The 27,985-nt window shown below is 42.4% G+C and overlaps 2 protein-coding genes and 1 long non-coding RNA gene across 4 annotated transcripts; 2 read left to right on the top strand and 1 right to left on the bottom strand.

Annotated features, from left to right (window-relative positions):
- Window positions 1-8,382, bottom strand: LOC109614688. The gene is made up of 3 exons (XR_002195626.2): window positions 8,323-8,382; window positions 240-387; window positions 1-119 (listed from the first exon to the last, which is right to left on the bottom strand). It is a non-coding gene; the product is annotated as an uncharacterized LOC109614688 (long non-coding RNA).
- On the top strand, window positions 3,585-6,993 carry bet1l (Bet1 golgi vesicular membrane trafficking protein-like). Its single transcript, XM_010884222.4, has 4 exons — window positions 3,585-3,687; window positions 4,440-4,525; window positions 4,685-4,741; window positions 6,136-6,993. Exons 1-4 carry the CDS (start codon window positions 3,669-3,671, stop codon window positions 6,301-6,303), a joined length of 330 nt encoding a protein of 109 aa, XP_010882524.1. The 5' UTR covers window positions 3,585-3,668; the 3' UTR covers window positions 6,304-6,993.
- deaf1 (DEAF1 transcription factor) lies at window positions 7,525-26,596 on the top strand. 2 transcript variants are annotated; one of them, XM_010884221.4, is made up of 13 exons: window positions 7,525-7,935; window positions 8,372-8,469; window positions 8,790-8,922; window positions 9,194-9,340; window positions 9,872-10,011; window positions 10,186-10,251; window positions 10,388-10,432; window positions 10,832-10,961; window positions 13,347-13,475; window positions 21,362-21,642; window positions 22,624-22,707; window positions 24,138-24,227; window positions 24,711-26,596. In XM_010884221.4, exons 1-13 carry the CDS (start codon window positions 7,728-7,730, stop codon window positions 24,822-24,824), a joined length of 1,665 nt encoding a protein of 554 aa, XP_010882523.1. In that variant the 5' UTR covers window positions 7,525-7,727; the 3' UTR covers window positions 24,825-26,596. The 2 variants fall into 2 exon arrangements, with proteins under 2 accessions (XP_010882523.1, XP_010882522.1); XM_010884220.3 differs by having other exon boundaries at window positions 13,347-13,484.
- The last annotated feature ends 1,389 nt before the right edge of the window (window positions 26,597-27,985 follow it).

Genomic DNA, 27,985 nt, shown 5'->3' with positions numbered 1-27,985 from the left:
TTGAGCGATTTTCTGCATGCAATTTGAGGAATGCATTTGTGTTATACTTCCAAGAGTGTTACTTTCTTCCATTTGACTTGAAGTTGTAGGTTGGACCTCCACTCCTGGCCTCCAACTCGCTGTTGGGACACAAATAGAAGATATGGAAATAGTGGTCAAGCTGTGTCACGGTCCAGGTGCCATGTTTTGGTTTCCAAGTGGCCCCTAGATCGTGGCATGTGTATGTTCACTGTGCGCACCTGTGTTCTGGTAGGTTAATCACCATGTCTATTTAAGTTAATTCCTTTCAGTTGCTGGTCTGGCCTGTGATCTGGTCTGGCCTGTGATCTGGTCTGGTCTGTGATCTGGTCTGGTCTGGCCAGGAACTTGGATCAGGATAGCTAGTGACTTAAAGAACAAACATCAAAATGTGTATAACGTTACTTCATATCTGACCCTGTTGACCCTTCTGTGTCACTTGCCACTACTAATGCCATTCTGGTGGTTTGTCTTTGCTCTCACAACCAATGAAGGAGTGGTTTTAAGAGGAGCCTCCTTGCCTTATTAGTGGAGAGGTTGAGATGTGTTGGAAGGAAGATGATCTTCCTCCTCCTGAGGCTGTTGAGGAGGATGATGACTGGAGTCTTTTTGATTTATATATGAAACAAATTAGTTGAAAAGGCAAATTTACCAGATTATTTAGGCGACTAGTGTTTTCTAAAATGTGAGGATAATAATTCAGCCATCGTTGCCCAGACATTTTTTATTTCATTTTATGAATTATATTTATAATGTGCTCCTATTGCAACTATAAGTCAAATTAGGATAAGACCATATTCTTGCCAGCCAAACTCAGTAATGCCACTAAAAGTATAGCTTAATATGGGGGTTACTTGTTCACTAAGATCACTTATCTACTAAATTCTTCGAATCTCAGATTCGAATAGCTTGCCAGTGACAGAACACAGAAAACCCAACCACCCTTATAGCTACGTTTAAAGATAGCTAGCTACACGAGGCAGGCTACTTGTTAGCCAGCTCTAGTCAATTAGGGTACGTTATAACTAGCTAAAGATGCATGATGCACCTGTCACTATGCAAGCATGCAAGATCAATTTATTTTTAGCTTCATATACAATTTTGTCATTATTTAGAAATGCAAACATAATAATAATGTGTCATGGCCATCTTCTATGCAGTGGTGTAAAAAGTAAAAAGTAGAAGTATTTGGCTGTTTTGGGAAGTTGCTAAGGATGAGCTAAATTACCTAAATAGAGTTCATAACTAAACAATGACCTTAATTGATCATTTACATTATTTTTATTTTATTGATCACTGGTTAGTTTTGAACTACCTTTACCTGGTTATTGAGATCTTAAAGGAACCGTATGTAAGAAATCTATTTCAATAAATCATAAAATGGCCCTGATGTGTCACTAGACAATAAGAAATCATGTTCATTTCAAATACTTATATCACTGACAACAGTAGTCTGGCCAGGATATTGTCATTTAAAAGTGAGAGTTGCAGCCCTCAACTGATGTTGATGTTGTGTTTTGCGCCACCCTCCACCTATCTACCAATCACAAAGTCAGCAGTGTTTCGGGATCCGGGTTGCCAGCTCTGCTCTAACCTACCCTAACTCAAGCATAAACATAATTAACAGAAAAAAAACTTACTGTGTACGACTCGTCGTCACTTGCCATTGGAAGCTCGTAGAAGCAGCCTACGTTTCTTTCTGAATCCTGCAGCTTGTCTGGCAACCTCGAGTCAGGGGAGGGGGGGGGGGTACACCGCTCTACAGTATTTTTAAAATGATTGCAGTACCAGTTTTGGCCACAATCCTACACACGGTTCCTTTAATTAGATACTTCCCTAAAGTGGTGAACACAGCCGAACCCAGTTGAGTACTTTGTACACCTCTACTTCTATGTGATTGTTGTGGTCTTTCATTTCAGTTGCCAAGAAGCGTTGTTGACCTGGGGGATGCTGTTGCCAGGGTAAATGCCAACACAGGCCTCTTCTGTTGGAATGTAATGTTTTGAATATTTGATCGGGTGATTAAATGTTTAATTGTCTAACTGGCATGTCATTTAATTTTGTATTTTTAGGTTATGCCATTAACTTCATGCTTTTGGACTACATGAATTGACTTTCAGTAATGTCTGTTTTACTCTTTTGGACCTGTACTTGTAATTTATGCAATTGAATCAACTTTTAGGATAAGGGTTAAATTTGTAACACGTATATTCCTCCTAACAGTATTTTAGGTCCATAACCACATCATTACTCTAGAATAATAAATGTACTTCTTCCAGGCACCCCCGGAAAAATTTATATTTCTGTAAACAGATGTTGACCTGACTTCTACATGATACAAATTGAAAGGTGCCACCTTTCTGCAACAGGCTATAAAAAATTCAACACTTCCAGTTACCAGTTTCAACTTTCTAGAACAATGCTGTTAAATTGAGCAGTGCAAGTCAAAGAATCGAGAAACCATTACAATGTTTTGTATGAAAACTGATCAGATCTACACAACAGAACCCACAGGTCTTGCCAGTGGACCTTCAGAACAGTTTAGCTGACAATGAAGTTGTTGCTCACAGGTCCACCGCACAATGTACCTTATGCAGCATGTTCACATTTGTGTAATATGTTGAATCTATGTAAAATGCATATATGGTAATCCTGTATAAATTTATGCAAAAGGGAGGCCTATTTCACTTTGTAACATGTAGAGCTCAGAACAATATATTGTAACTCCAATAAGCAGCATTCTCAACAATCAACCTCCTAATTATGACCCTCTACTGTATCACATATAACGAAGCAATGGCTACTTAAAGAAAAACTGACCATGGCAGGCATAGTGAGTATGACTGTGCATGTGTATCTACTATAACTGCACACAGCAGCTCGAAACCACCGGTGTCTCATTCTTGACTGTAACCAAAACATTTAAAGTCAAACCAGGATGTCCCCAAACTGACCAATGGTGAACATCAGTAGGCGTAACTTAATATTCAGTAACCGCCATTTAAACTGACCAATGGCGAACATAAGTGGACGTAACTTAATATTCAGGAACCCCCATTTTAAGTAATGCCCACGACTTGTGGTCTGCAGATATACCTTATTGAGATTTTCTACAGAGGGGATGTTTTCGGCACAACACCGGCTGCCTACGTTTCTCACCTTGACCCTCTTTGGGTATGGATGATTTTTCTGTTATATTTTCCGGTATTTTCAATCTACAAAATACAAAACACTGAAGTATTTTGATACAAAATATGAAGCCATTTTCATCAACCCTATCATATACAAATTACAAAAGACTATTTTATATTTTAATTTGTATTTTAAATACATGTATCATAAATACTGCCCATCTCTGACCACATACCTGTTAATGGAAAGGCAATGGCTTATCACTGAACTTTTTTTAGTGCCCCCGAGTAGCTGTGGTTTTCAGGATACTTTTATTTAGAAAATAAGCCGCATGAACCTGGCGACCTGGGAGTTACTTGGGGTTTTCTTTAATTTTGTGTCTCGCGAGAACACATTCTCTGCACGTCATCAATCGCCGTGAACGAAATAAAGGCTAGCATAACCTGTTTCAACCGGCTTCCGTAATTTTTGTTGTTGTTGCTGAAACGCAAATATTCTGTGAAACGTCAACAACTAAGATGGCGGACTGGAATCGAGGTAACTTGCCACGTACTCATTATAAATGTTGATGAAACCTATTATTTAACGAAGATTTTTCTCACGACTCGTTTGGGAAGGATTGTATTTATATTGTTTATGTGTCTAAACTAGCTTAAATAGTAACGGTAGTGATAGTCTGTAAAAGTACATGTTGTTGAGCTAGCTGAGTAGGGAGCGATATGCGGATTGAAACTCAGGCTTCACATAAAACGTAGCTTTTATTTTATTACAAAGAAAACCACATACTTATACGATGTTTTTTGTGTGAAATCCATCGTATTTATAAAAGCTCAATTTCATATTATTTCGAAGATTAAATCGCATAGATTAACCTCTACTAACGAAGTGGTTGCGTAATTCTCAGCTAAATTGAGGTACTTTCTTTAGACCCCTCAAACTAAACTCACTGTATCTCGATGTCAGTTCCACCCCATTTTTTTCATTGCAACCCTCTAATCAGGGACTTATTTAGCCATGGGAGACAATGATGAGTTAGAACAGGAAACCACCAGGCTCCTGGCCTCGTAGGCTGAGAGTTCAGTATCCCTGCAACTTGACCATCCAAAGTAGTATGTGAGCGATATAGACCAGTTACATTATCACCAGAAATCTGTCCTGCTGGATAGTCCCACCTTTTGAACAAATCGTTGATTTCGAAAATAGCTCTGATAATAGCTAACATTAGATACCATTCTAGTTTGTGATAGAGATATCTTTCATATAATTTACTCTATTCCTTGTCGTGATAGGACATGGTGCTGTTGACGATATGTTGGACGCAGAAAACAAGCTTCTGGCTGACAATTTGGCGTCCAAAGTTTCCAGATTAAAATCGGTTTGTGTGACTACTGACCAGATCATCTCTGCTACCAAAAGCTTTTCAATAACGAGTAGCCCTTTCACATTAAAAGTAGTTGGTATCATTGTAAGAGCTAGCTCCTATTATGTCAATGTTTTGTTATTCTCACTTCTGTGTAATTCTCTTACTTTCAAGCTTGCCTATGACATTGATAAAGAAGCTGAAGAACAGAATTCATATTTGGATGGCATGGTAAGTACTGAGCATGCCCAGGGTGAGTCTGCATGTGCCATTCCATGTCTGCTGTGATTCATTTAGCACCTACAGAACAAAAGTGCCATGTAACCTGCAAATACACCATGCACTCTTTAGTTTTGGAAATGTTTTGTACTTAATTTTCAGGTCAGTAATGACGACACTGTAGTGTTAACATACCCACACTGACAATGTCCATGTTGTAGCGATTATTTATGGAAGATGACGTGACCACCTGTGCTGACTGTCATGTCCTCTGAACGCCTGTGTTTAATGCATGGATGGTGGGAACACATGGGCATTTAACAAATACTCTTAGCTGCATCTGTTAAAGGATGTTAAAACCACACTTTTTTTGTTTTTTGTTTTTGCATTAAGGGTGCCTTCTGAGACTTGTATAATTTTGGGCTGGATGTGTAATATGTTGTCTATATTTGCATAATCTGTGAATAGAATCACCATCATAGCTCAGTTAGCCATGGAATTTCAAGTTGGATAGCGAGTTGTTTTGGTGGCACAGATCAGCACATACATGATAGAGTACACAATTTTCATGGACCTTTTTCGTCTTGACAGTGTGACTTTTACAACCAGTGGCCATAAATTACACACTGCATCTTTTAATTGAATTGTTTTGAAATATAAATATGTCTGATATGAAAAGTGAATTTATTTTTTCAAGGACTGCACTGCAATTATAAAACCCTTTGCATCGAGTATTTGGCTGTTTAGGCTGAGCCAGTCTGCTTCCCTTCATAACGTTTTGGTCTGTGCTGATACTTCTTGATGGGAATTGTTACTGCTGCTGTATTTACTTTTGTGCAACCTGTCGATAAACATGCTATTAACATACAGTATGATCTGTGCCATCAAAATAGAGGATTTCAACATGTTACAAAAGCGTTTCTGCATCTCACTGGTAGAAACTGCCCATATACTGTGTATTTCCTGGTTGTAAGCAAACCACAATATCCAGAATATGTAACAATTTCATTGCAAAAAATAGCAGCTTCTGTTGACTGAAATCTCATAAAGGACTTGCTAGCTGACAAGCTCCTGAGAATCTTTAAAAATAGAACTGCCCCGGTGTTGAATAGACCACCATCGAAAGTGGGAACTGAATTTGACTAGGATGTAGGCCTCCTGTCAGGCTGTAGTCTTTATAAAACCAGAGAAAATGTCATCCTGACTATCCTGCTATGATGTGGCCTATGGGAACTTTGAGACAAGACATCTATTGAACAAGGACAACCATATGACACAAGTTGCATAACTTGGTTCTAGCTGTTAGAAACAAGTGGGTCTTTGGGGCTGGCTGATTGGTTTCTGCATCAAGTTAATGTCCTAATCTGGGTAGCTAGTTCAACAATTCACTCCTTTCTCCTTTCTAGGACTCTAATTTTCTAAGTGCTACGGGACTGTTGACAGGCAGTGTGAAGAGGTTCTCAGGAATGGTGCGATCTGGGAAAGACAACCGAAAAATTCTTTGCTATGTCTCAGTAGGACTGGTGTTCGTATTCTTCCTGCTCTACTACCTAATCTACAGGCTCCAGAACTGAAGTATAACAAGATTTTATGGCTGACTTTTGTATGTGGGTCACTGCTTCCTTTTCAGTAGACATGAAGGACACTCATTGTGAAGGTTTTGGATGGACATTTTTTGTCTTCCACTCTGCTCCTTCTGCTTGGTGAAAATGGTGCAAATGTCGTATGTACTAATTTGTATATATAATTAATATCTCAGTTATATGAGACTTATTGTACATACCTTATTTAAGAAACAAATCATGTTAATTGTCATTGTGAATAGCAAGGATGAAAGTTGCTCTCACAAAACACAAGGTGCATTTGATTGCAGGATATATCTTTATGGATGATTAGCCCTGGAGATTATTGGCCAAATGTCTAGGAAAGCATCAGTTCAATTTTCATACTACTGAGCTAAGACCAGATGTACTGACCATAGATTTTAATTAAATGATCCTTGGTTTTTTGACTTCTGTGTTTTGTAATATTTCTTTTTGTTTCTAACTTTACCAAACTGAAACGTTATTTTGGCTAAATACCCATTGGTTTAAGCAAACAAATGTACAAATCTGTTCTGGAGTTTGGGTTTACATTCCTTACTATTACACTAATTCCCAGTGTAAGCAATGTATATTTTCTTGATTTTTCCAATAGATGCATAACAAGATGATCCTTTCATTTGTAGAGTAGATCTGTTGTGTAATAAACACTATGAAACTACAGTTGCCTGTGGATTTGTGAGATTCCCTTGAACCTCAGTTTGAAAGTTTTTACTTTTTCTGGCCATGAACATCAGGAGTTCACTTATTTACATATGGTTTACTTCACAAAGCTGAAAATGTTTTCCATTACATGGTCATGATTTTGTGGGGTTTTCACTACTGTTTGTGGAAACCTATTGACAAAATACAAACTCAACTATATCAAGGAGAATGCAACAATTCAGATTTGAGCGATCCAGTCTAATTACATTTTCATATGACCGATACATTTAGTATTGCCATGTGTACTGCATTTGCCTTCATTGAACATGTACTTAATTCATACTTGTAAAATGTCTGCCCTCTTCGATTTGCACTTCTGGTTAGACGCTAACTGCATTTCGTTGTACTGTATTTGTTCAATGAAAATAAAGTTGAATCTAATCTAGTATTGCCACCTTGTGGTACACAAATGAAACCACGCTTGACCGTGTATTCGTGTGACGTCGCTTGCTTTCGGTCATTTTCGCTGCATCTTCTTCCTGTCAGACTTCTCGAAAGGCATTAAGAGAACGTAGGACGCCATTTCTAACATCTGACAGTTATTATAGATATATATTTGGTTTTAAATAAATTATATCGCACATAAAAATTCCAGTGCACAAGCTTTTTTGCACAGCTTTAAAAAATCCGGTGGGTGCCATATTCTCCGATTATTTCTCGGTGAGGTTCGGCTGAAATCGTAAATCAGGAAAATGGACGAGGCGGACTCGGCAACGAAGGGATTTGCGTTGGACGAAGCGTCCATAAACACTGCTGTTCACGCGGTTGAGGAGGGGGTGGATTCGGATACGGAGTCGGAGGCCGAAGTTACGACGATGACAGTAATGGAAGAACCGGGGAACATCGAGATTGGAGCCGAGTCCTCGCCGAATCCTGACGATGCCGACACTGCCTTTGCAGGCAAGTTTGGGAAGGCAGATTGCTTACCGGTTACATTAATCAGCAAGCTAGCTGCTTTGCAGCGTTTTACCTAGCATATTTGGCTGTTGATAATTTAAACCTCGTTCATTTGTGTTGTACTGTCTGAGACTGAGTACTATATACTGTCTAACCAGGCTTTGTATAATAAGTTGTGCATATCTCTACAGCGGCGCTTGGAATTTCATGATTCTCGTTATCCTTCCGAATATTACACATTACATCGTTATTGTTGTATTTAACTGGGTACATTTGAAACTAAAGCCTCATGTTACCATCTACCTAAATATACTTTGCTACACGATCACACTTGACTGCATGTTGTATCCCTATCTAGCCGCTCATGTAATTCATTATAGTTAGACTCACTGCAACGTGGATGGATATCGAATATTACTGAAGCATCTTCTCCCATCAGAAGTCACAACAGTCACTGTCGCTGATGTCCAAGCAACGGAGGACAATGTATTCAACACAACCATGGCCACCACAGCCTCCATCCCTGAACATGTTCTTGTAAGTTATCAGTATATCTTGTGGTGTCCTTCAGTAGTGGTGTGGCATTGTTTTGGATATCGCCAGCTGCTGCCCTAGCGGAGTATAACCAAGTTGTTTTCTGAACCCCAAAATTAGCATGAAACAGGTTGTTGTTCTCATGTCATACATTGGCCCATTAGCACTCCCTAGGCTTAGGCCTGTATCATCTAAGGAGGTATTTGAACTATGTTTTACCGACTATTTAGAAAGCGGTAATGGAAATACAGTGCAACATGTCACAAGGCCTTTCCAACTGCAAAGACTGTAACGTTTCACTCTGCTCCTCCCGCATGTGACAGACTGGCAGGACCACCCTACAGATTGGCGACGGACTCAATCCCCAGAAGGCCACTCTGATAGTGGTACACACCGATGGGAGCATAGTGGACGCAACAGGGCTTAAGAACGCCACTGCAGCCGTCATGGCCGCCGGTATGCTCCAGGAAATCTCTGCTGCACTCTGGACCTGTGCTTCATACCTTACTTTTCCTAGACACATTTACCAATCGCCAATCGTTACCGTGTGGGGAAGTTGTTGAACACCTGTAGGTGGCGGCATAGGCCAGTTTGATTTTGTTCAAGAGATGCCTAGCCAAGACCGCTGCTCATAGAAATGGTGTCCAATACTGTACAGATTATGGCCTATAAAGCCCATTTCAGGTGTCCCACTGCTTGTAGACTGATTTATTATTGTTATCCCCAGGACCCCAGACTCCCTCCACCCCAATGACCACAGGGCAGGAGAAGGATGGTTCCAAATACAACTGGGACCCGTCTGTGTACAACAACGAGCTGCCCGTGCGCTGCAGGAACACCAGCGGAATTTTGTACAAGAACAGGCTGGGCTCTGGTAAGTGAAGGTCTGGCCATAGGGTGGTTTGAAGACTGGTTCTCAACTGAGCCCGGGGACACGGAGGGCCGCTGGTTTTCCATTCTACCTTAATAGAACTCACCTGGTGTCCCATGTCAAAACCAGTCCCTGATTAGAGGGCTAGAACAGGAGCCATCAGATCGGAACCCAGACTTCTGATGGTTTCTAAGCGATGAAAACTGTGTCCCTTTCCATAGCTGAGGCTGGAAACCAAAGCCCTTTCTGTAATCACATTCTCATGACTGGTGAGACAGATGAGTGTGACTGAAAGTAGTTTTTGTCCTGATTAAGCTGAGTATTGACTGAACAGGGTAGGCGGGTCCTCAGATTTTGTCTGGTTTAAACACCATCTGCTCAGAACTGTGTGAATTATTTCACATTTCCCCTGAGGATAGCCTTTCTGCCCTTAAATACACAGATTGCGGTGACGAGGCTGGTCTTAATAATTAACACGCCTCTCCGTTGCTCTCTTGTATTCTCTCTTCTGCCCGTCCGTTCGCTGACCAATAGGTGGAAAGGGGCGGTGCATCAAGCACAACAACCACTGGTACACGCCCACAGAGTTTGAGGGAATGTCAGGCCGGGCAAGCAGCAAGGACTGGAAGAGGAGCATCCGCTACGCGGGGCGTCCCCTGCAGTGCCTCATCCAGGTGAGCGAGCCGGCCCACTGGACCCGCGCGGCATTGTGCCCCCAGATAACGTGTCGCCCCCTGCTGCTTCTGTCTCGGCCGCGAGGACGGAAAGGACCGCCGAGGCTCTGCGTGCGCCGCCGTTAGATGTTCAGCGGTGTCATTACTCTTTTCTTCCTTTTTTCTTTTTTTTAGGAGCGAATCCTCAACCCCCACGCCGCCTCGTGTACCTGCGCGGCCTGCTGCGACGACCTCTCATTGGTGAGCTGATGGAAGATGAGTGCAGCGACGGGACGCGCGCCCGGTGTAGATCACAGAGATCATTTCGAGGGTGTAGGTTTGACGTTCTCGGTTCCATTGTCTCATCACACGGTTTCCATCTGTCTGTTTCCCCCAGTGTACCAAGGACAGCCCTTCTTATGCAGGGGAGAACGTTAACATGGTACGTATAACCCTGACGGAGGGTCTGCAGCCGGTCAGTCTTGTGTGTCTGCCAAGTTCTTTGTAGTTGAATCGTTTCTCGTCAAGATGTGCCTACTGGTTTATTGTTTCTAACATAAGGGGGAGTTTCTTTCCTACGTTACAGTGTCTGTGGGTTTTGTTCCATAGCTGCTTTTGCCATCCGCAACAAAGGTCACGTTTGCTGAGCTTGTTGGTCATATAAAGCAATTTATCAAACACCTTTTTCTACTGGAACTAATCAAGCCGTCTAGCAGTTGAAGCAAATTGAAAAGATTAAGCTTTTCCATTAAGTCAGGGAAAGAAATAAGTCTTCATTTATTTATCTCTCTCCTGTTGTGCCTCACCAGTCGTTGCACTTTCCCTTTTCCTCCTTGTCCAGACGGGTCCTGTCAGACTGTTTGTCCCTTACAAGAGACGCAAGAAGGAGAACGAGCAGCCGACTGCTTCAGAGAAGAAGGAGCCCCCCCTCCCACCGACCAAGAACATCACACTAGCGCCGGGAGCGACATGTGAGTCATACACGCAGAAATGTTATGAAGAATAACCCAGACCATTTCAAGGATTAGTTTGTTTCTAACTCAATCCCAGACAGTGAGTCAATACACGCAGAAATGTTATGAAGAGTAACCCAGACCATTTCAAGGATTAGTTTGTTTCTAACTTAATCCCAGACAGTGAGTCAATACACACAGAACTGTTATGAAGAATAACCCAGACCATTTCAAGGATTAGTTTGTTTCTAACTTAATCCCAGACAGTATTTTTAATTGTCATGATGTTTCACTGTTTTCACTGTCCTTTAGTGTCTGATATACACTATGATAAGTAAAACATGAATGGCATTTCATTTTCATAGAATGAAGCTCTGCTTGAATTCAAATTCTTTGTCCTGTAGGATGTGGCCATTTGAAAATATGGTAACTGCCTGTATGACTCATTGTATGCGTGAGAGAGTTTTACTTCCAAAAAATGGTAAATATGTTTCTTAAAAAGTGTTTTTTCTGTGATAGATTTATGTGGGCATACCCCAACCACAAAATGGTCTGGGTTTTCAGCGATATTAGAATGTGGTTTTTATAAGGAAAAGTCAACTTTAGTTTGTTTTCCCCTTTCTCTAATTCCCAGTAGAGGGCACACAGCGCCTTTTGAAGGCTACTGTATACTGTTCCTAACTCTAACCCAAGTAGCCTAATAATGAGGGCAGAAGCAGAATCAATCTTATAATACGTGTGGGAAATTACATTGTTGAATTATTTACTAATTCAAATCCCAACTTTTTGTGAAACCCTTTTACACTCTTACCAACTGGTCAGACAGATTCTGTGTAAAATTATCTGAACACATTATAATTTGTGTGCCATGTTCTTAATTTGAATGGTTAACACGGACCTGGGGAAATGTCCTTTCCTGTCAACTGAACCAAACTTTTTTCACCCCGCTGCTTTGACTTTGATTATCCTGGGTAGGCATTCTACATATGTCAATCAGGATTTAAGGGGTAACATCTGTCCTTTTGTTCTGCCATTTGCCATTTCACTAGCTATCTAGCTGCCAGCTTCAACACTGTGCCAGCTACCTGCCACAACCTTTGTTCAGAAATGGGAATAGCACAAACTGCTGAACACACACACACACACGCACTATGTTAAACACATGAAGGCAGAGCCATTTCTCACAGTGACTCTCAGCAGGCTTCTAGAGGAGGATAGTGTTTAAGCCGTGTTCCTCCACTAGACCTCTTGAATTACTTTAATGGGACCCGTCTTTCAGAGGGAAGTTGTTAAATTGGCGTTACTGGGGCTTTAAAGATGAAGTGTGGTAAATGTCTCCTCAATCATCACCTTACCTTGTCGAAATGGCACCACAGGGTAGCCTTTGGCACCGTTATTTAAAAGGCCTGTGAGTGGACAAACAGTCTGTTGTTGGTCACCTAATAAGTTGATTGGTCTTTGAGCTCCACATTGTCTCAAGGAAAATAAAGCTGGTATTTGCTCGGTACACTGTATATATTTTTATCATAACTTTGTTTGTCTAACAGTTTCAATTTTGGGCATGTTGATTGTTGTCTTATATCTTTATATCTTATATCTTTATCAGTAATACAACAGAGCTGCCCTTTAAATATTGAATATTGGAGCATATCTGTATGATGTTGCATTGTTGTTGGAATGCTGGCAAAGTTCTGAAATAGTTGTTTTATGTGACTCCCAGCTCTATTGACCATAATAAATATGAAGTAAGTTAGCTTATATAAAATTGTTTCTGTGTCTTACTGCTTAGTACCTTGTAGTTCAAAATAATATTTTTGTCCCTGTTGTTCTGTATTTAAAAGGGATTTACTAGATTATTTTTTTCTCCCACTATCTCTGCAAACAACAAAATAAACTTAATACCTATACAATGACTATAAACATTGTTGTTTTTACTTTGTAGGACATTTATGTTGAACAACTTTGATAACACTTTGTAATGTAACTGTCAAAATTGGGATTCCCGCTTCATCAATATACTGTAAATGTCAAGGTTCCCCAAACGTCTCCTTGGACATACCAGATGTTAACACATTTGTGACACACTAACAATCGCAGAATGTGTCTTACTGATCAACTGAATCAGTTGTACCAGTTTAGGGTAAAAACAAAAATGTGATACTTCTGGGGTTGTTCATTTTGGGACTTTATTCTGTTGCTGTTTATTACTGTTACCACAAGTATTAATACATGTTATTTAGAGATTCTGATCATTCTAGCATTTACAAATAGTAACCTGCAAATCTGATTTTTGTGTGATTTGTAATACGACGAGGACAACTTAACCCAGAAACATGATATGAAGCGTTAGTAAAGCAAAGAAATGAATCAACAAGTTGTCTCTGTCTTCTTTCTACAACCCAGTCACCGTGTCTCCGTCTGGCCAGATAACCACGTCAGGGACCCTGACCTTTGACCGGACGTCCCCGGGCGACGCCACGGCCATTCTCTCCGAGGGCACCGCCCAGGGCGAGGTCTTCACCAGCACAGCAGGTACCTACAGTAGGTGACCCCGACAGCGTACACCACGAACGCCATGTTAACAAACACCTTGGGAAATGCTCCGCGCGTGTAGGTAGGAATCCTTTTCTCAAATGTCCTGGATGTCATTGCATCTTGAACGGTTGCCAGTGAGTGTTGAAATCTCTGCTACTTTGGGCGTTGACCCCGTCAGAGCAGTTGTTGACCCCGTCAGAGCAGTTGTTGCCCCCCTGTTTCCGTTTCACGTGTCCCGGCTGTCAGCAGTCCTCATCTGCACTCTATTATGCCCAATCCGGTCTGTGTCCTGACTGATGTCTTTTTTTGTGCGTTTGTGTGACACTGATTTGGTTCCCCTGTCTGGCTAACAAGCTTCATTGGTACGCAGCGGTAAGTTAGCGGCTCTGTCGGGGATACCCTTCTGACCGATGCGCTCCACTCCCCACATGAAAAATGACTGCAATTACTATTTCCTCGCCGTTATTTCTCTTTCTGTTTATTTGCATATCGTTGTTTATTCCTAGGCTATGTTGTTGTCGTCTCCCCCCTGTTAAAGAGTTGCAGTTTGCCCTCTACAGTGTTGGATTCTGTTGGTTTCAAGTTTTGTCATATGAGCAGAGGACACCAGGTTTGGACCGTTCAACTAAATCAGTGGTTCGCAACTCCGGTCCTGGAGTAACCCCAACAGGACACATTTTTGTTGTAGCCCTGAACAAGCACACCCAATTCAACTCAATGAGAGCCTTATAATTAATTGACAAGTTGAATAAGCTGTGCTTGGCTTGGGCTACAATGAAAATGTGTACTGTTGGGGGTACTTGAGGACCGTAGTTGGGAACCACTGAACTAAATGCTTGTTGTCTTTCACAGCAGCAGTAGACAAAATTAAAATCCCAAATGACCGAGTCAGGCGGCCACTACAGTTTTGGTTTCAGGTGTTCAATGGGGGCCTGTTAGCCTCAGTTAATTGCCCTCATTGTGACTGTGTCTGCGTGTGGGTGTTTGATTGTGTCAGTGGTCATTCTGTCTGTCCAGTTCAGATGTTGAACAATAATGTCTTGTTGAAACAGGTCCTGGGCCTGTCGGTACGGGCTGTTATTCTACGATAAATTTCAATTTTGTCCACACAGCACGCGGGTGGGCTCTGTTGGGTCTAGCCCTACGCTACAGATTAATGGGGATCTCGACCCCAGTGATGTATAGGTCATCCTAACTTCCTGCTTTAGCGCCTCGTGGTTGTGTGTGCAGGGCGGTCCCCATACCAGGTCTCGATTCTGCCGGTCTGGATGAAGCTGCGCTACTGCGAGAGGATTCGTGCCATACATCTTCAATCACCTTTGTAAGTCACTATTGCGTCTTCAGGACGACGTCAGTGGTTTTGATAGCCTGTGACAAGTCCTCTGCTACGTGGATGTGACACTGCTGACTGCCCCTACAGTTGCTCTGTTGATGTGGACCAGGGAGTTTCACCTTCTGTGCTTTCTAAGTTCTGCAATCGTCAGGTTTGTTTCACTGATGTAGAGGGGGAAGTTTGCCTTAATCCACCCTGTAGGCTGGCTCATCATCAGGCTTACAACCAGAATGCTGCTTCTATTCAGTGCCTCTACGTTAAATCCAGTCACCCGAATGCGATGCCCATTATGTTTTACTTCACAACGAATAACACAAATATAGCCTCTTGGAATGAAAAGAGATGGCTGAGTTGTAGGCATCATTAAGTAATTATATTAAATCCAACAAAATTTAAATTAAATGCATTAGCATGCTACCCATCTCAGTATTTTGTGACCTGAGGCTCCTTGTTTCCATCAAATATAAAGATAAGGAAACATACACGTGAAGCCCAATTTTCATCCATCTCCATGGAAAAAAGCCAAAACCTCACAAATGAAGAGAGAGAACCTTATTGATCTTCATAAAACGGCTGATGTGTAAAAAAGAGCAATGGAAAAATACTGACGTATGATGCTTGAATCATTATTCCTCCCTTAAACCAAAATATTGTGTAGAATCACATGTTGCTGCAAGTCTTTCAGTGTATGTACCTTCTCTGCATGCCATAACAGAGTGATTTTGGTCTATTGTTCTTGGCAGATTTGCACCAGGGAGTTCAGGGTGGAGGTCAATTGTGGACTGCAACTTGAAAGTAGTGCCACAGATTCTCAATGGCAATTTCTTTCATCTGTGTGAACTGAGATATTCTGCAGCACAGGGGTTGAATACTAATCTAAGCAACATATTTATTTTGTCTTTGACAACAAGGGGTGCACAAACGACTGAGCACAAAGGTGCCAATAATCTTCACACGTTGGGGGGGGCGGGGGGGGGGGGGGGGGGGGGGCGGTCAGCACCCGCCAAAGAGGTCAGCAGCCTGGACCAGCCAAACCACACACGTGCAGTTCTGAGTGTAATATTTCTATATCAATTCTCCCACGGCTGCTTCCGGCGACCTCTGGGTCTGTCACTGCCCTCTAGGGAAGGTCTAATGCTTTTAACTGGCCTTGGTGACAGTGCAGCCTGATATTGCGGCGGTGGTGCTCTCATTCCCTGCATAAGACCACCCACCCTCTGTGTTTTTCTCCTCTTGACTGACTGGCGTACCTCATACATCCTGTTAGGGGGCCTCTTTTAGAGGCTGTTCATCCTTATTCCAATACGCCCGGTCTGCAATCCTCAGGCAGGTCTTAGCACATGAGGTACAATGAAACTGGTCTCATTCAAATGTCTGCCCTATCAACATCTAACGGTGGTTTCTGTGGCTACCGCGGGTTACGAGATAATAGGGTTTGATTCCATAGAGGAAGCCTGAGAAAGGCTTCTACAGCCAATTATCCACTTGAAACTGGAGGAGGTAGTGATGGAAAAAGAACAATACCAGACTCTTGAGTGTCCGTAATTGGTATCGGTGGACTTCTGAAGGTCCAATGCTGATGTATCAACGCTTTTAAACTGTAGCCTGAAACTTCTGAATGTGGTTTTGTTTTAACCTCAACCTGGCTGTATTGCTCGTCGGTGTGACTTACATTTCTGGGTGGTGAGGACAAAAAATCTGAGAGAAAAAACAAGCAGAAATACGTCATGAGACAATGCATTGTCATGAGGATCAGGTTCTTTTGTTATCTGGGTTCATTGATTTCACTGTGTGAATCATACCCGAAATAGAATGGCAGCACTGTTATCCTTGTTTTGTTCTTTTTTAACATTCATTATTATTAGAATTTGATTACTGAACTCCCTATTAAGTAAAAACCCTCTGATCTGTTTGGAAATCATGAAACCTTTTTAGAGTCACAGTCTTTACGTCAAACCATAGCCCAAATACAGGACTAATGCATGAAATGGTTCGTAGATTGCACATTAACTTCAAACTCAAGGTGGCTGAGAAACAATGGTGAGTTGTTTAGACATGGGTTATTGCATTCCTCTCAGTGATCTTTCTGTCAGTCTGCAGCATATCACCAGTCGGCCAGCCCTAATGGTGTGGGACTTATCCTCTTAGTGTGACTGCTGCTGGCATTATGGTTAATGACACACTCTGGGCTTCGTTAGCCAACTCCGGCTGGCCAGGACTGTAAAATGCCTGTCTGGCCTCAGCTTCTTGAACAGCCGCTAGCGTGGGTTTGTTGATGTTTACGTAGACACGCATCCTTGACTTTGACTAGCTAATAATGAACTTGATCAGCCTGTAATGAATTCTGTAATTCACTACTAATTAAGAAGCGCCGTGGGTGGTTTGTGGATCTTCCAGGTTGGCGGAGAAGGCTGTATGTGCATAAGCGACTTTGCCAAACCTTGACTGGTAATGCTAGCTAAGTCTGTGTCTTTATGTGGACTGAAATATGGCAAAATCAACTCCGGTCTTAGATGAGAGAGGTGAATGATGTTGCTCTCCCTTGATATTCTTTTGTTATACAATATCTGTTTGTTGTGTGTTTTATGTGTTTACAGTCTATCAATCCTCTCAAGACCCATTTTGTTGCCTTCTTTTTCCTTCATAGGCCACTACAGCGTTAAACCATATTCCAATCCTATTGCTGCTCCCCTGTGGAATACGTAGAGTCTGAGATCATTGAGCCGAAGGGGAGGAGGCCAGTAAAGTTTTTTTTCTTGAAATGAATTGCCACGAAGGGTAGTAGAGGGAGAGAGATCGGTACGTTGGTATAACCTTGAGCCGTAGTCCCACCTGCGTCCTCCCCCTCCAGGAGCCCTCCTCCTTCCCCGCATTGTGCAGATCCTGGTTGCCGGGGGAGACAGTTGTCAGCAGGAGCTGCCTCAGACCGACGCCCCCATCCTAATTTAGAGTGCTGCTCTGACGTGCTGTCTTAGTGCCCTCTCCCTCCAAACACACACGCGCACACACACATACACACACACACACACACACAGATAGACAGACATACACGCATAGACAGACATACACGCATGCACAGACACATACACGCATGCACAGACACATACACGCATGCACAGACACATACACGCATGCACAGACACACACATGCATGCACACACGGACACACACGCACACTTCACACAATTAAGCCCCCGGCAAAGATGGATGTCTGGTTATTTTAGGAACTGTCTGTTGAGGAGAAGAGTCCTCCTCCACTGGTACCATGGCCGGTCGTAGGGGAGGAAGTGGGAGGTTGGATGGGGGCTGATGGTCCACCTCAGGCACCTGACTGTTTCTGGGCTTGACTGGAGCCTCATTTTTTTAAGTGTTTGCGTCACGAATGCTTTATATTGTACACCTCAAAGCTATGGGAGGTTTGTAGCTGGACCAGCCTCGGTACAACTTTGTTCGGCTCTGCTCAGTTCACGTCAGTAGTTATGAGTGTTAAAAGCCAAAACAAGAAACAAGAATAAAACTGATTTTTGTTTTTGGTGTTTATGTCCAAAGGTGTTATTCTCTCAGGCTACATAGTTGCGAGGGCACTCTGTGATTCAGAGCTGAATTCCTGCACACGCCGCCCGGTTTCTTCTCAAGTTTCTGATGAATTACAGTGCTGCTTCACGCCTAAGTTGAGTTTATCCAATATACGGACCCCATTGTGTGCAAAGACGAACTTTGAACTTTTGTTACGCACCTCCACAGATGATCCCATGCACCTCCACAGATGATGCCATGCACCAGTTTGATCAAAGATGCTGTCTGTGTGATTGAGACATCAGTCTGTCTTTCTCTTTATTCTGACCTACTTTTTCTCTTTAACATTCTTTCACTGGCCACTTTATTAGGTACACCTGCCCATTAACGCAAATGGAGAAATGGCAGTGGCTGCAGACATGGTCAAGAGGTTTGGTTGTTCGACCAAACATTAAAATGGGGAAAATCATTCTAATCGACTTTGACAGTGGGATGATCGTTGGTACCAGATGTGGTGGTTCCAGCATCTCAGAAACTGCAGACCTTCTTTACACACTACAGACTCTCAAGTTTACAGAGAATGATGATAAAGAAAAACACAGCCAGTGAGCAGCAGTTCTGTGGGCCAAAACACCTTGTTAATGAGAGAGGTCAAAGGGGAATTGTTAATCATGTTTAAGTTGACAGAGAGGCCAAAAATACTAAAATAACCACTCTTTACAACAGTGGAGTTCAGTAGGACATCTGAAGATGAAACACGTCCATCCTCAAAGCAGAAGAAGGTAAAAGGTGGTCCTACCCAGCAATAGGTATACCTACTGAAGTGGCTAGTGAGTTTGTTTTTCAACCAACAATATAGTACCCCGTCACCCAGTGCTGGCTTGCCTCAAAAGCTAAGCAGGGCTGGCCGCGGTCGTGTCCCTAGACAGGATACCAGATTTAAATGGTTGTGTTCTATCCTCTGGTTTAAAATAAATGCCCCAGGGTATTGACACTGCCCTGGGTAGGGTGGTGTCAATCAGTGGTCACCAATGGGGCCCCGCCATGCATGGTAAATTGGTACAAAATTACATTCCTCTTCTTCGCCAACTATTGTACAGGTCATTGCTTCAAATGATTATATATCTTCACTGATGGTGTCTGGTTAAATAGGGGTCAGACAATTTTAAACTTTCTTGTCTCTCTAAAATATAAATTGATCTGTCTCACTCCTCATCTAATTACCCCTGATGCATTCCTGTCCCACACCACCGCTCTCTCTCTTTCTCTCTCTCTCTTTCTTGTTCCACCTGTTTCTTTCACTCTTATCACTTCCACTGTCTGCCCTTCCTCCGCTGTGGGGATTTTACAGACCGTCAGCTTCTAAGTGAATTAGACTAATCCCCCTATCGCAATCCCCCAAAGTTACTGTCATTTTAAGCATATGAACTATGAATGCATGCAGAGCAAGCGTTGTGCATAATTCAATAGACCTAGGGCTGTGACGGTCGCAGTACTTGGGATGGCGATTATTGGTCAGCCAAATTACAGAGGTAACTGTTTGCATGTGCTCTATGGACGAGCGATTTCTCCTCTTTGCTCATATTTTGAATGATTCATTATATTTCTGTGTGCTGCGCCTGCATGAATGGGTTCAGTTGCTACAATACCTTTGCATGTTTCAGGAAGGAACAAGAAAGTCTGATCCTGGTTTATCGAAAAACAGTTATGAGTTATTATTTCTGTGACAGGAGTTACACAGGTAATACGCCAAACACTAGATTAACTGTACGAAGACTTGTAATACCGCTGATGATATTATCTGGAATAACATCTAGTTGATGTTATGCAGACTAGCTTTCTGAATTTTTTTCAGTGATTCCATTGGCCGGTTTTGTCTTCATTATCTTGAGGTATAAATCTGTTATTGGTATTGCTCTAAGAGGTTACCATTCGTGGTAAATGGGCCCGGTGTCACTCCGTAGAGTGTGATTGCTTCCAATGCCAGGGTTGTAGGTTAAATTCACTCTGGATCAGGCTGTCCACTAAATTAGTAAAAAGTAAATGCTGCAGATGTTCCCTCAGCTGGATGTAGCCCTCAAAAGCAGCCATTCCTCATGGATTGAATCCTCCAGCAAAGAGGCAAATAAAGATACTTTTTTAAAACTTGGACCAGCGTCAGTTCATTTTTTCTTATGGTGCCACAACACGAACAGCCTGTCCATCAACTCAGCAGGCGTGATTGTTTCAGTCTTTGACACGGCGCACCATCCGTCCGTGTGGAAACGTAGCAATTCTTTTACGAAGCCACACTGTGCAGGAATGGAATGGTGCACTCCCTGCAGGTCACACACACACACACACACGTGTTATACGACAGAACTGGGCATGCTTGATTCTGTGTTGTTCTTTTCCTCCCTCTTTTAAAGACATGCATTGTATCCGCAGCTCTTTGCTGTGCGTGCGTGCCCGCGTGCTTGTGTTTTTTCCAGGGCTTCTGTGTGCCGTGACATATATGGCGGTCTTTCTGCCTTCTAAACCAGTTGGGTTTTCTTTGTTTTTCTGTTATTGTTACGGCTCAGTCTGCTGTGCTCTCCGCTGCCCTCGAAGGGAGAGGAATCACGGGTGGGTTCTTATCTCTCCAACGGCGTGTCGTCTGGCGGGACCCTGTGATCCAGAAACACACCTTGGTCTTGGCCGCAGCTAGATATCTGCAGGCAAGCAGGGACAGGGCTTAGGTCACCAAGTTTCTAGGTGTGGGGTGAGCAAGGTTCGAAGGGACACTGCTGCTGTTGCCTCGGAAAACATTTCCCAATGATGATTTGGTTTCTTCTGTGTTGGCCTGATATGGTTATTATATTTCCAAATGGAAACAAACAAGTGTATAGTTATATAATATTAACTCATAAATTGTGCCACTTTACTCATTTAAAGTATATTGGCTTGTATTCCGCGTTCCTTGTCTAAAACCATAATTGAGAAATGCGCTTATTAATTGAATGGGCTAATAAAACCGTTCCACCCCCGCTCTTCCTCCCTGCCTCACTCTCTACAGTGCTGACAGCACTCCCAGCCCTGGCCATAGCCCCCCAGCCGGTGCAGGTCCAGGCTAAGGTGGTGTCTTCTTCCCCGTTGCCCTCCCCGGGTCTAGTGAATGGAGGGCTGGAGGTGTCCGGGGTGGTGGAGGGCCAGAGGACCTGGCTTTACCTGGAGGAGACGGCCAACAGCCTGCTGAGCACCGTGCAGCAGCTCAAGGCCGTGGTTGAGCAGGCCAGGCAGGCATGCCACTGTCAGGCAGGCCAGGACGCCTTCAGTACGCAGGGCAGCAGGAAGGAGGTGAGGTGTTCCCTGGCGGTTCGTCCAACCCTGGGTCATGGTCCTTTGGGCGCTACAGTGTTTTGTTTCCGTTTGGTGCCTGTTGAACGTGACCTGTGGTACTGTTGGGTTAATGCTAGGAGTATAGTGAAACTCTTGATATATACAGTACCAGTCAAAAGTTTGGACACCTAATAATTAGTGGAGTATTAGTGAAGGCATCAAAACACTGAAATTACATAGTAACCATAATTGTTAAATAAATTAAAATACATTTATATTTAATATTCCTCCAAGTTTGCCTTGTTGACAGCTTTGCGCACTGTTGGCATTTTCTCAACCAGTTTAATGAGGTAGTCATCTGGAAGGCTTTTCTGACAGTATTTAAAGGAGTTCCCACATACTGAGCACTTGTTGGCTGCTTGTCCTTCACTCTTTGCTCCAATTCATCCCGAACCATCTCAACTGGGTTGAGGTTGGGTAATTGTGGAGGCCAGGTCACCTGGAGGTGTGTTTTGGGTCATTGTCTCGTTAAAAAATGTATATAGTCCTACAGATGGGATGGCACATCGCTGCAGAATGATTTGGTAACCATGCGGGTTGAGTGTGCCATGAATTCCAAATCAATCACAGACAGTCACTCGTGAAGCACTCCCACACCACCACATCACCTCCTCCATCCTCCACACCAGTCTAATGTTTCTTGGCCCAAGCAATCCTATTCTTATTGGTGCCCTTCAGCAGTGGCTTCTTTGCAGCAATTCGACCATGTAAGCCTAATTTCATGTAATCTCATTTGAATAGTTGAGGTTGAGATGTGCCTGTTACTCAAACTCTGTGAAGCAATTGTTTGGGCTGTGATCTGGAAAATATTTTTAAAAATTAAGAAAATACCCTTAAATAAGTAGGTGTGCCCAAACTTTGACTGGTACTGAAAATCTTTGTAAATAATTTTTTTTTTTTTTTTTACTGTGTTGTGTTTTTACCCGTGCCCTCATTCAGACATTCCAGAGTCAGATCTCCTTCCAGCACCCAGACGACCCGGATGGGAAGAGAGGCTCGGAAATCACTGAGATCATCATCAAGGTACATGGAGAGACCACCGCTCATTCTGTTTCATGATTTTAATGCCTTGTTCATGAGCTAACACTGGTCATGTTTATAATTTGCTTTCTCTTTGTTCCTGCACTCAACTTTGCGCATAACTAGTTAATTGGGTTAAATGTACTTACTGTTACCACAGACTTGTGGTCGTTTCAGCTGGCTATCTTAAAATGTATGCCCCAACCTGTAAGTCACTCCAGATCGAAGCGTCTGCTAAATGTTTGAAATGTGAATGTCAATTCTCCACAATGCCATTTATCCTCATTCCTGACCTCATGGACATTTACACCCACTGCAGTCTCTCTTCTCGCTTCCTCCCCCGATCCAGGAGAATGCTGGCATCATATTTGTGCCTCTTTGTTCTCCAGGGTTGTGTGGTGGAGGGAGTAATTCAGTGTTAGTGCTTGAATGGGGCTCTGAAAGAACAAATCAAACCTCCTGTCACGTCAAGGCCATAAAAGAACAATCAACCATATGAAATGTGATTTTGAAATGAGGTGTGATAGCAAGACACATTTTAATCAGTGCTCTGGAATACAGGAGTCCTGTTTTAAAAAAGAACACCAGTAGAAAGGATCACTGCTAGCCAGGAACACCAGTAGCCAGGATCACTACGAGCTGGGAACACCAGTAGCCAGAATCACTACGAGCCGGGAACACCAGTAGCCACAAACAACAGTTGTAATTTTGCCATTGAAATGATTATCCTTGAGCAAATGAACCCCAAGCCAACTGTAAAATGCATTGGAGAATCTTTCATTTCTTGAGGCTATTTGGCATCCACAGATCCTGCGGCATTATAAACATTTCCCAGTACCTGTATGTATGGGCCAAAAAACCTAGATGATGAAACTTGTAAACAATTGGATGTTAATGGAAATCAAGGACCCCAAGCACATAAGGGCCGATTTGGGAGAAATAATTAAATAATTCTCAAATGTGATTTTTTTTTTCATTCCTTTGAATCATTAATGAAGTACAACATATTCCACATCTTGGAATTATATATATATTTTTTAAAAGACCTTTTGGCGTGTCTTTATCAGCGTTCCCAAATAATTTTGGAGGTGACTGTGTATCTTACATTCATTACATTATTTAAGGCTGACTGCCTGCTTTTATGGAGTTGCAATGTCCCTTGAGACGAATATCTAAAAACCTACATAATGCATCTACAGAATGTGTTTTGCAGAGACACAAGTGATACAAATGTCCATGATTTGACTTGCTACAAACCACAAAAAGCATTAATAAAGTGTATTGTTCATTTCATCAAATAGAATTGTTGCATATAATGAAATAATCACTTTTTTTTTTATAACTTCCGTTATACAGGCCTGATTAGGCGATGACCTGCTTCACTTCTACATTGGTTCGCTATCTTTTTAATCAGATGTCATTCTCTTCCATAGCAAATGTGTGTGAACTGTGGACGGGAGGCCATGAGCGAATGCACTGGGTGCCACAAGGTCAACTACTGTTCCACCTTCTGTCAGAGAAAGGTAAGACTTAACTGTTTACAGGCTTTTTTATGGACCACTGGGCTATTTTGTCAGGGGTTCAGCCAGCTTTACCTCATTTAGCTGAACTCTAGTTTACTCCCACATTCTGTTTAAAACCAAGAAACCGTTTTGGGCCATGAAGGCTGCATTCCTTTGCCCAAGCATCACTAACAACTTAGAGATCACTGCCTGGATGGTTGTTTGACTTTAGCTGACCTCATCATATGTCATAGCCATTGACATCGGACACAGCCATTGGCCGATCCATGCAACATCTGATAAGGGGTATTGAGTGGCAGCCCACCGCCCTTCCTACAACTGGTTGATTTATACACGATCCAAACAGTCAGAGGTGAAGGTGTGGTTTCATAAGACCGTCTACTCATAGTGATGGAAAACCAAGCACAATATGGCAAAAAAAACAGATTTCCTCTGTGACGACTTGTCCAGTGACTTCTCTACTCTGGCTTCCTGTTACCGCAGGACTGGAAGGAGCACCAGCACAACTGCTGCCAGACAGGTGGAGCTGTGGCCATCCAGGAGGAGGTGCCAATGTCGACCATAGACATGGAGAAGGTCAAGGTCCAACAGGTATAGACACTCAAAGAGCCCCAACCGACTCGGGAAAACTCTCCCTCTCAATATGGCAGAGACTCGGGAATGGCACCTTGATTACAGACTCAGGAGTCGGTGCTTCTCTTTAAATCTATCGAGGATAGATGCTGGACCTTCCTGTCCCGGGAGCATGCATTTTTAATGGCAGCTGGGATTTATTTTACACCAAATGGCCATTTTGTCGTATGTTGTTTTTTTTTTTTTTATTATTATGTACTGTCTGGAGTTATCAAATGTGAAGAATCCTAAAAATATTTCAGAAAAGGCTGCATTACACCCCAGAACTCTGTCATTTTGGTTCGTTTAACAAATGCTTCTCCGAGTTGCCAGATGCTCAAAGGCGCCATTTGCCTCTATCAACAGACAATGTGTCTGATTAGATGTATAATTATTTGAAACCAGCAGTTATTGAATTACTACTTTCCATGTGTGGAATGCTACCCCTGTGAACTGGCTCTTAAAAAAACACTGAAAATGGCTGACGATGAAAGAAGACTTGCTCTTTTGTTATCTTTTTACTTGAAATATTTATTTGCTGTTTTTATTTTCATTTAATGTATATCCTGTGTCAAGGTTCAGGGCAAGAAGGTGGAGATCCTATGATTATAATGGAAATAAAAGAGATGATGCCCAAAATCTGTGAACTTTGCATTCTCCTTTGTTCTCAATGCCTGCCTGCTGTTGGAAAGTAACCTATGTCATAACAGGGGCGGGGAAAAGCATTGGCACCATTACATAATTGAGAATTGTTTTCATCAACTTGTTTGATTTAAAAACCCCAAGGACCAAAATAATGTAAAAATAAAAAATATCTATAAATGCCTGGAATAAGTTATTCAAAATAGTTATTTATATTGAGGAAAGGATTCTGGAAGACTATGTATTTTTCAACTGTAGTAAGTTGCTGGTGGCTACAGATTGTAAATAGCCATTCAAACTTCAAAACAACAACCAAAAAACAGAATGTTGTCTGTTTTCCGCTCTATTCCGAAGTACAAGTTTGCCAAATTATTATAAAAAATTATCATGCAACATGCAACAAACTAAACTGAAAATGCAATTACATTTTTCTTTTTAAACTGGGTGAAAATGTATTCACAGACCACTTAATTATGTACACCTATCTAACATCAGATGGGATGCCCTTTTGCCTCTAACCATTTCAAGGTTGGACATTGAGATGTCCTACTGAACTCCACTGTTGTAAAGAGTGGTTATTTTAGTATTTTTGGCCTCTATGTTGGCTTAAACATGACTGGCAATTCCCCTTTGACCTCTCTCAACAAGGTGTTTTTGCACACAGAACTGCTGTTCACTGGCTGTTTTTTTTCCTTATCATCATTCTCTGTAAACTTGAGAGTCTGTAGTGTGTAAAGATCCAAGAAGGTCTGCAGTTTCTGAGATGCTGGAACCACCACGTCTGGTACCAACAATCATACCACAGTCAAAAGCTGATGCTATGTATTGGTCAAAAAGCGGGTTCATACCACCAGGTGGCTATGTTGGTATACTGATTAAAATTAAAATGAAGTAATACCATAATGAATGAGTAGGTGTTTCCAGTCTTTTTGCTGGTACTGTATGTATTGCTGATTGGCCATGAACCTAAAGCAGCTTTTGTAATGTGATTTAGTTACTTCAAAGTAACAGTTGTTTTCCATTTGGTGTTTCTGTTATTTTGTACACCCCCTGTTTATTTCCGTTAGACTCAAAATTATTTAACATTGTGTTTTCTTATTGTATTTTTATTTGTTTGCTACAAATGAAGCACGCTTTGTTAAAATCATGTATTACATCATTTGAAATAATGTCATTAAAATATGTTCAGTCACCCAGATAAGTGTGTGGATACACAAAATATAATTCTTCTGTGTTTTGGTGAATGAGCACATGGGATAAGGTAATTGCAGAATGAGCACGTCTTGCAGTATGCTGATGGTGAAAGCTAGGACAATACTCTTCTTAGACCTTACCTACATTGCTTTATTCTTTGTAGTGTGTTGCATGCATGAGCCTGGAAGGGAAGAGCAGCAAGTGACATTGGCCCTCATTTATCATTCTTGCGTAGAAACGGGCGTATATGTTGGCGTAAGATTCTGCTTACACTCCTCTCACCGCCTGATTTATGAAGCTGTGCGTACCTTTAAAATCCAGGTGTACGCAATACCTGCCCTTGATAAATGCCGCGGCAGAAAACGATCGTCATTAGAATAACACGCCCCTATATATTCAAGTCTCCGCTTCCCCCACGCCCTCATTTTACGCCATGGACACACGGAAGACGGCAAAAAAGAGAAACTTCTCTGACGTGGAGATTGAGACAATCACCAGGGAGGTAGAAAGAAATAAAATTGTTTTATTTGGCAGTTTAAAAAGCGCAATAAAAGATGATGATGTGATGTGGAGTAACATTCATTCACATTAATAATTGCATGACAATTTGTAATATTCGTCTTATTATTTTATGATATTTATTATTAATGACGTTTATTGTTATTTAGAAGAAGAATGTCATTTTTATTATTTTGTCAGTCTGAATTATATATATTTTTTCCCCTCCTTGAACTGCCACTTTAACGTGGTGGAGGGGTTTGAGTACCCGAGTGACCCTAAGAGCTATGTTGTCTGGGGCTATATGCCCCAGGTAGGGTCTCCCAAGGCAAACAGGTCCTAGGCGACGGGTCAGACTAAGAGCGGTTCAAAAAACCCCTTAATGATGAAAACTAACTTGTGTTCTGTGACGTCGCCCGGCATGGCGCAGCCGGGGCCCCACCCTGGAGCCAGGCCGGGGTTGGGGCTCGTTCGCGAGCGACATGGGGCCGCCCTCCCGTGGGCTCACCACCCACAGGAGGGACCATAAGGGGCCGGTGCAGAGAGGATCGGGCGGCAGTCGAAGGCGGGGGCCTAGACAACCCGATCCCTGGACACGGAAACTAGCTCTAGGGACGTGGAACGTCACCTCGCTGGCGGGGAAGGAGCCTGAGATTGTGCGTGAGGTTGAGAGGTTCCGACTAGAAGTAGTCGGGATCACCTCTACGCACGGCTTGGGCTCTGGAACCACACTCCTTGAGAGAGGATGGACTCTTCACCACTCTGGAGTTGCCCAAGGTGAGAGGCGGCGGGCTGGTGTGGGTTTGCTTATA

This window comes from Esox lucius, chromosome 19 (genome assembly GCF_011004845.1).
Source record: "Esox lucius isolate fEsoLuc1 chromosome 19, fEsoLuc1.pri, whole genome shotgun sequence".
Taxonomy (NCBI): Eukaryota; Metazoa; Chordata; class Actinopteri; order Esociformes; family Esocidae; genus Esox; species Esox lucius.
This window is presented reverse-complemented; position numbering and strand designations above follow the sequence as displayed.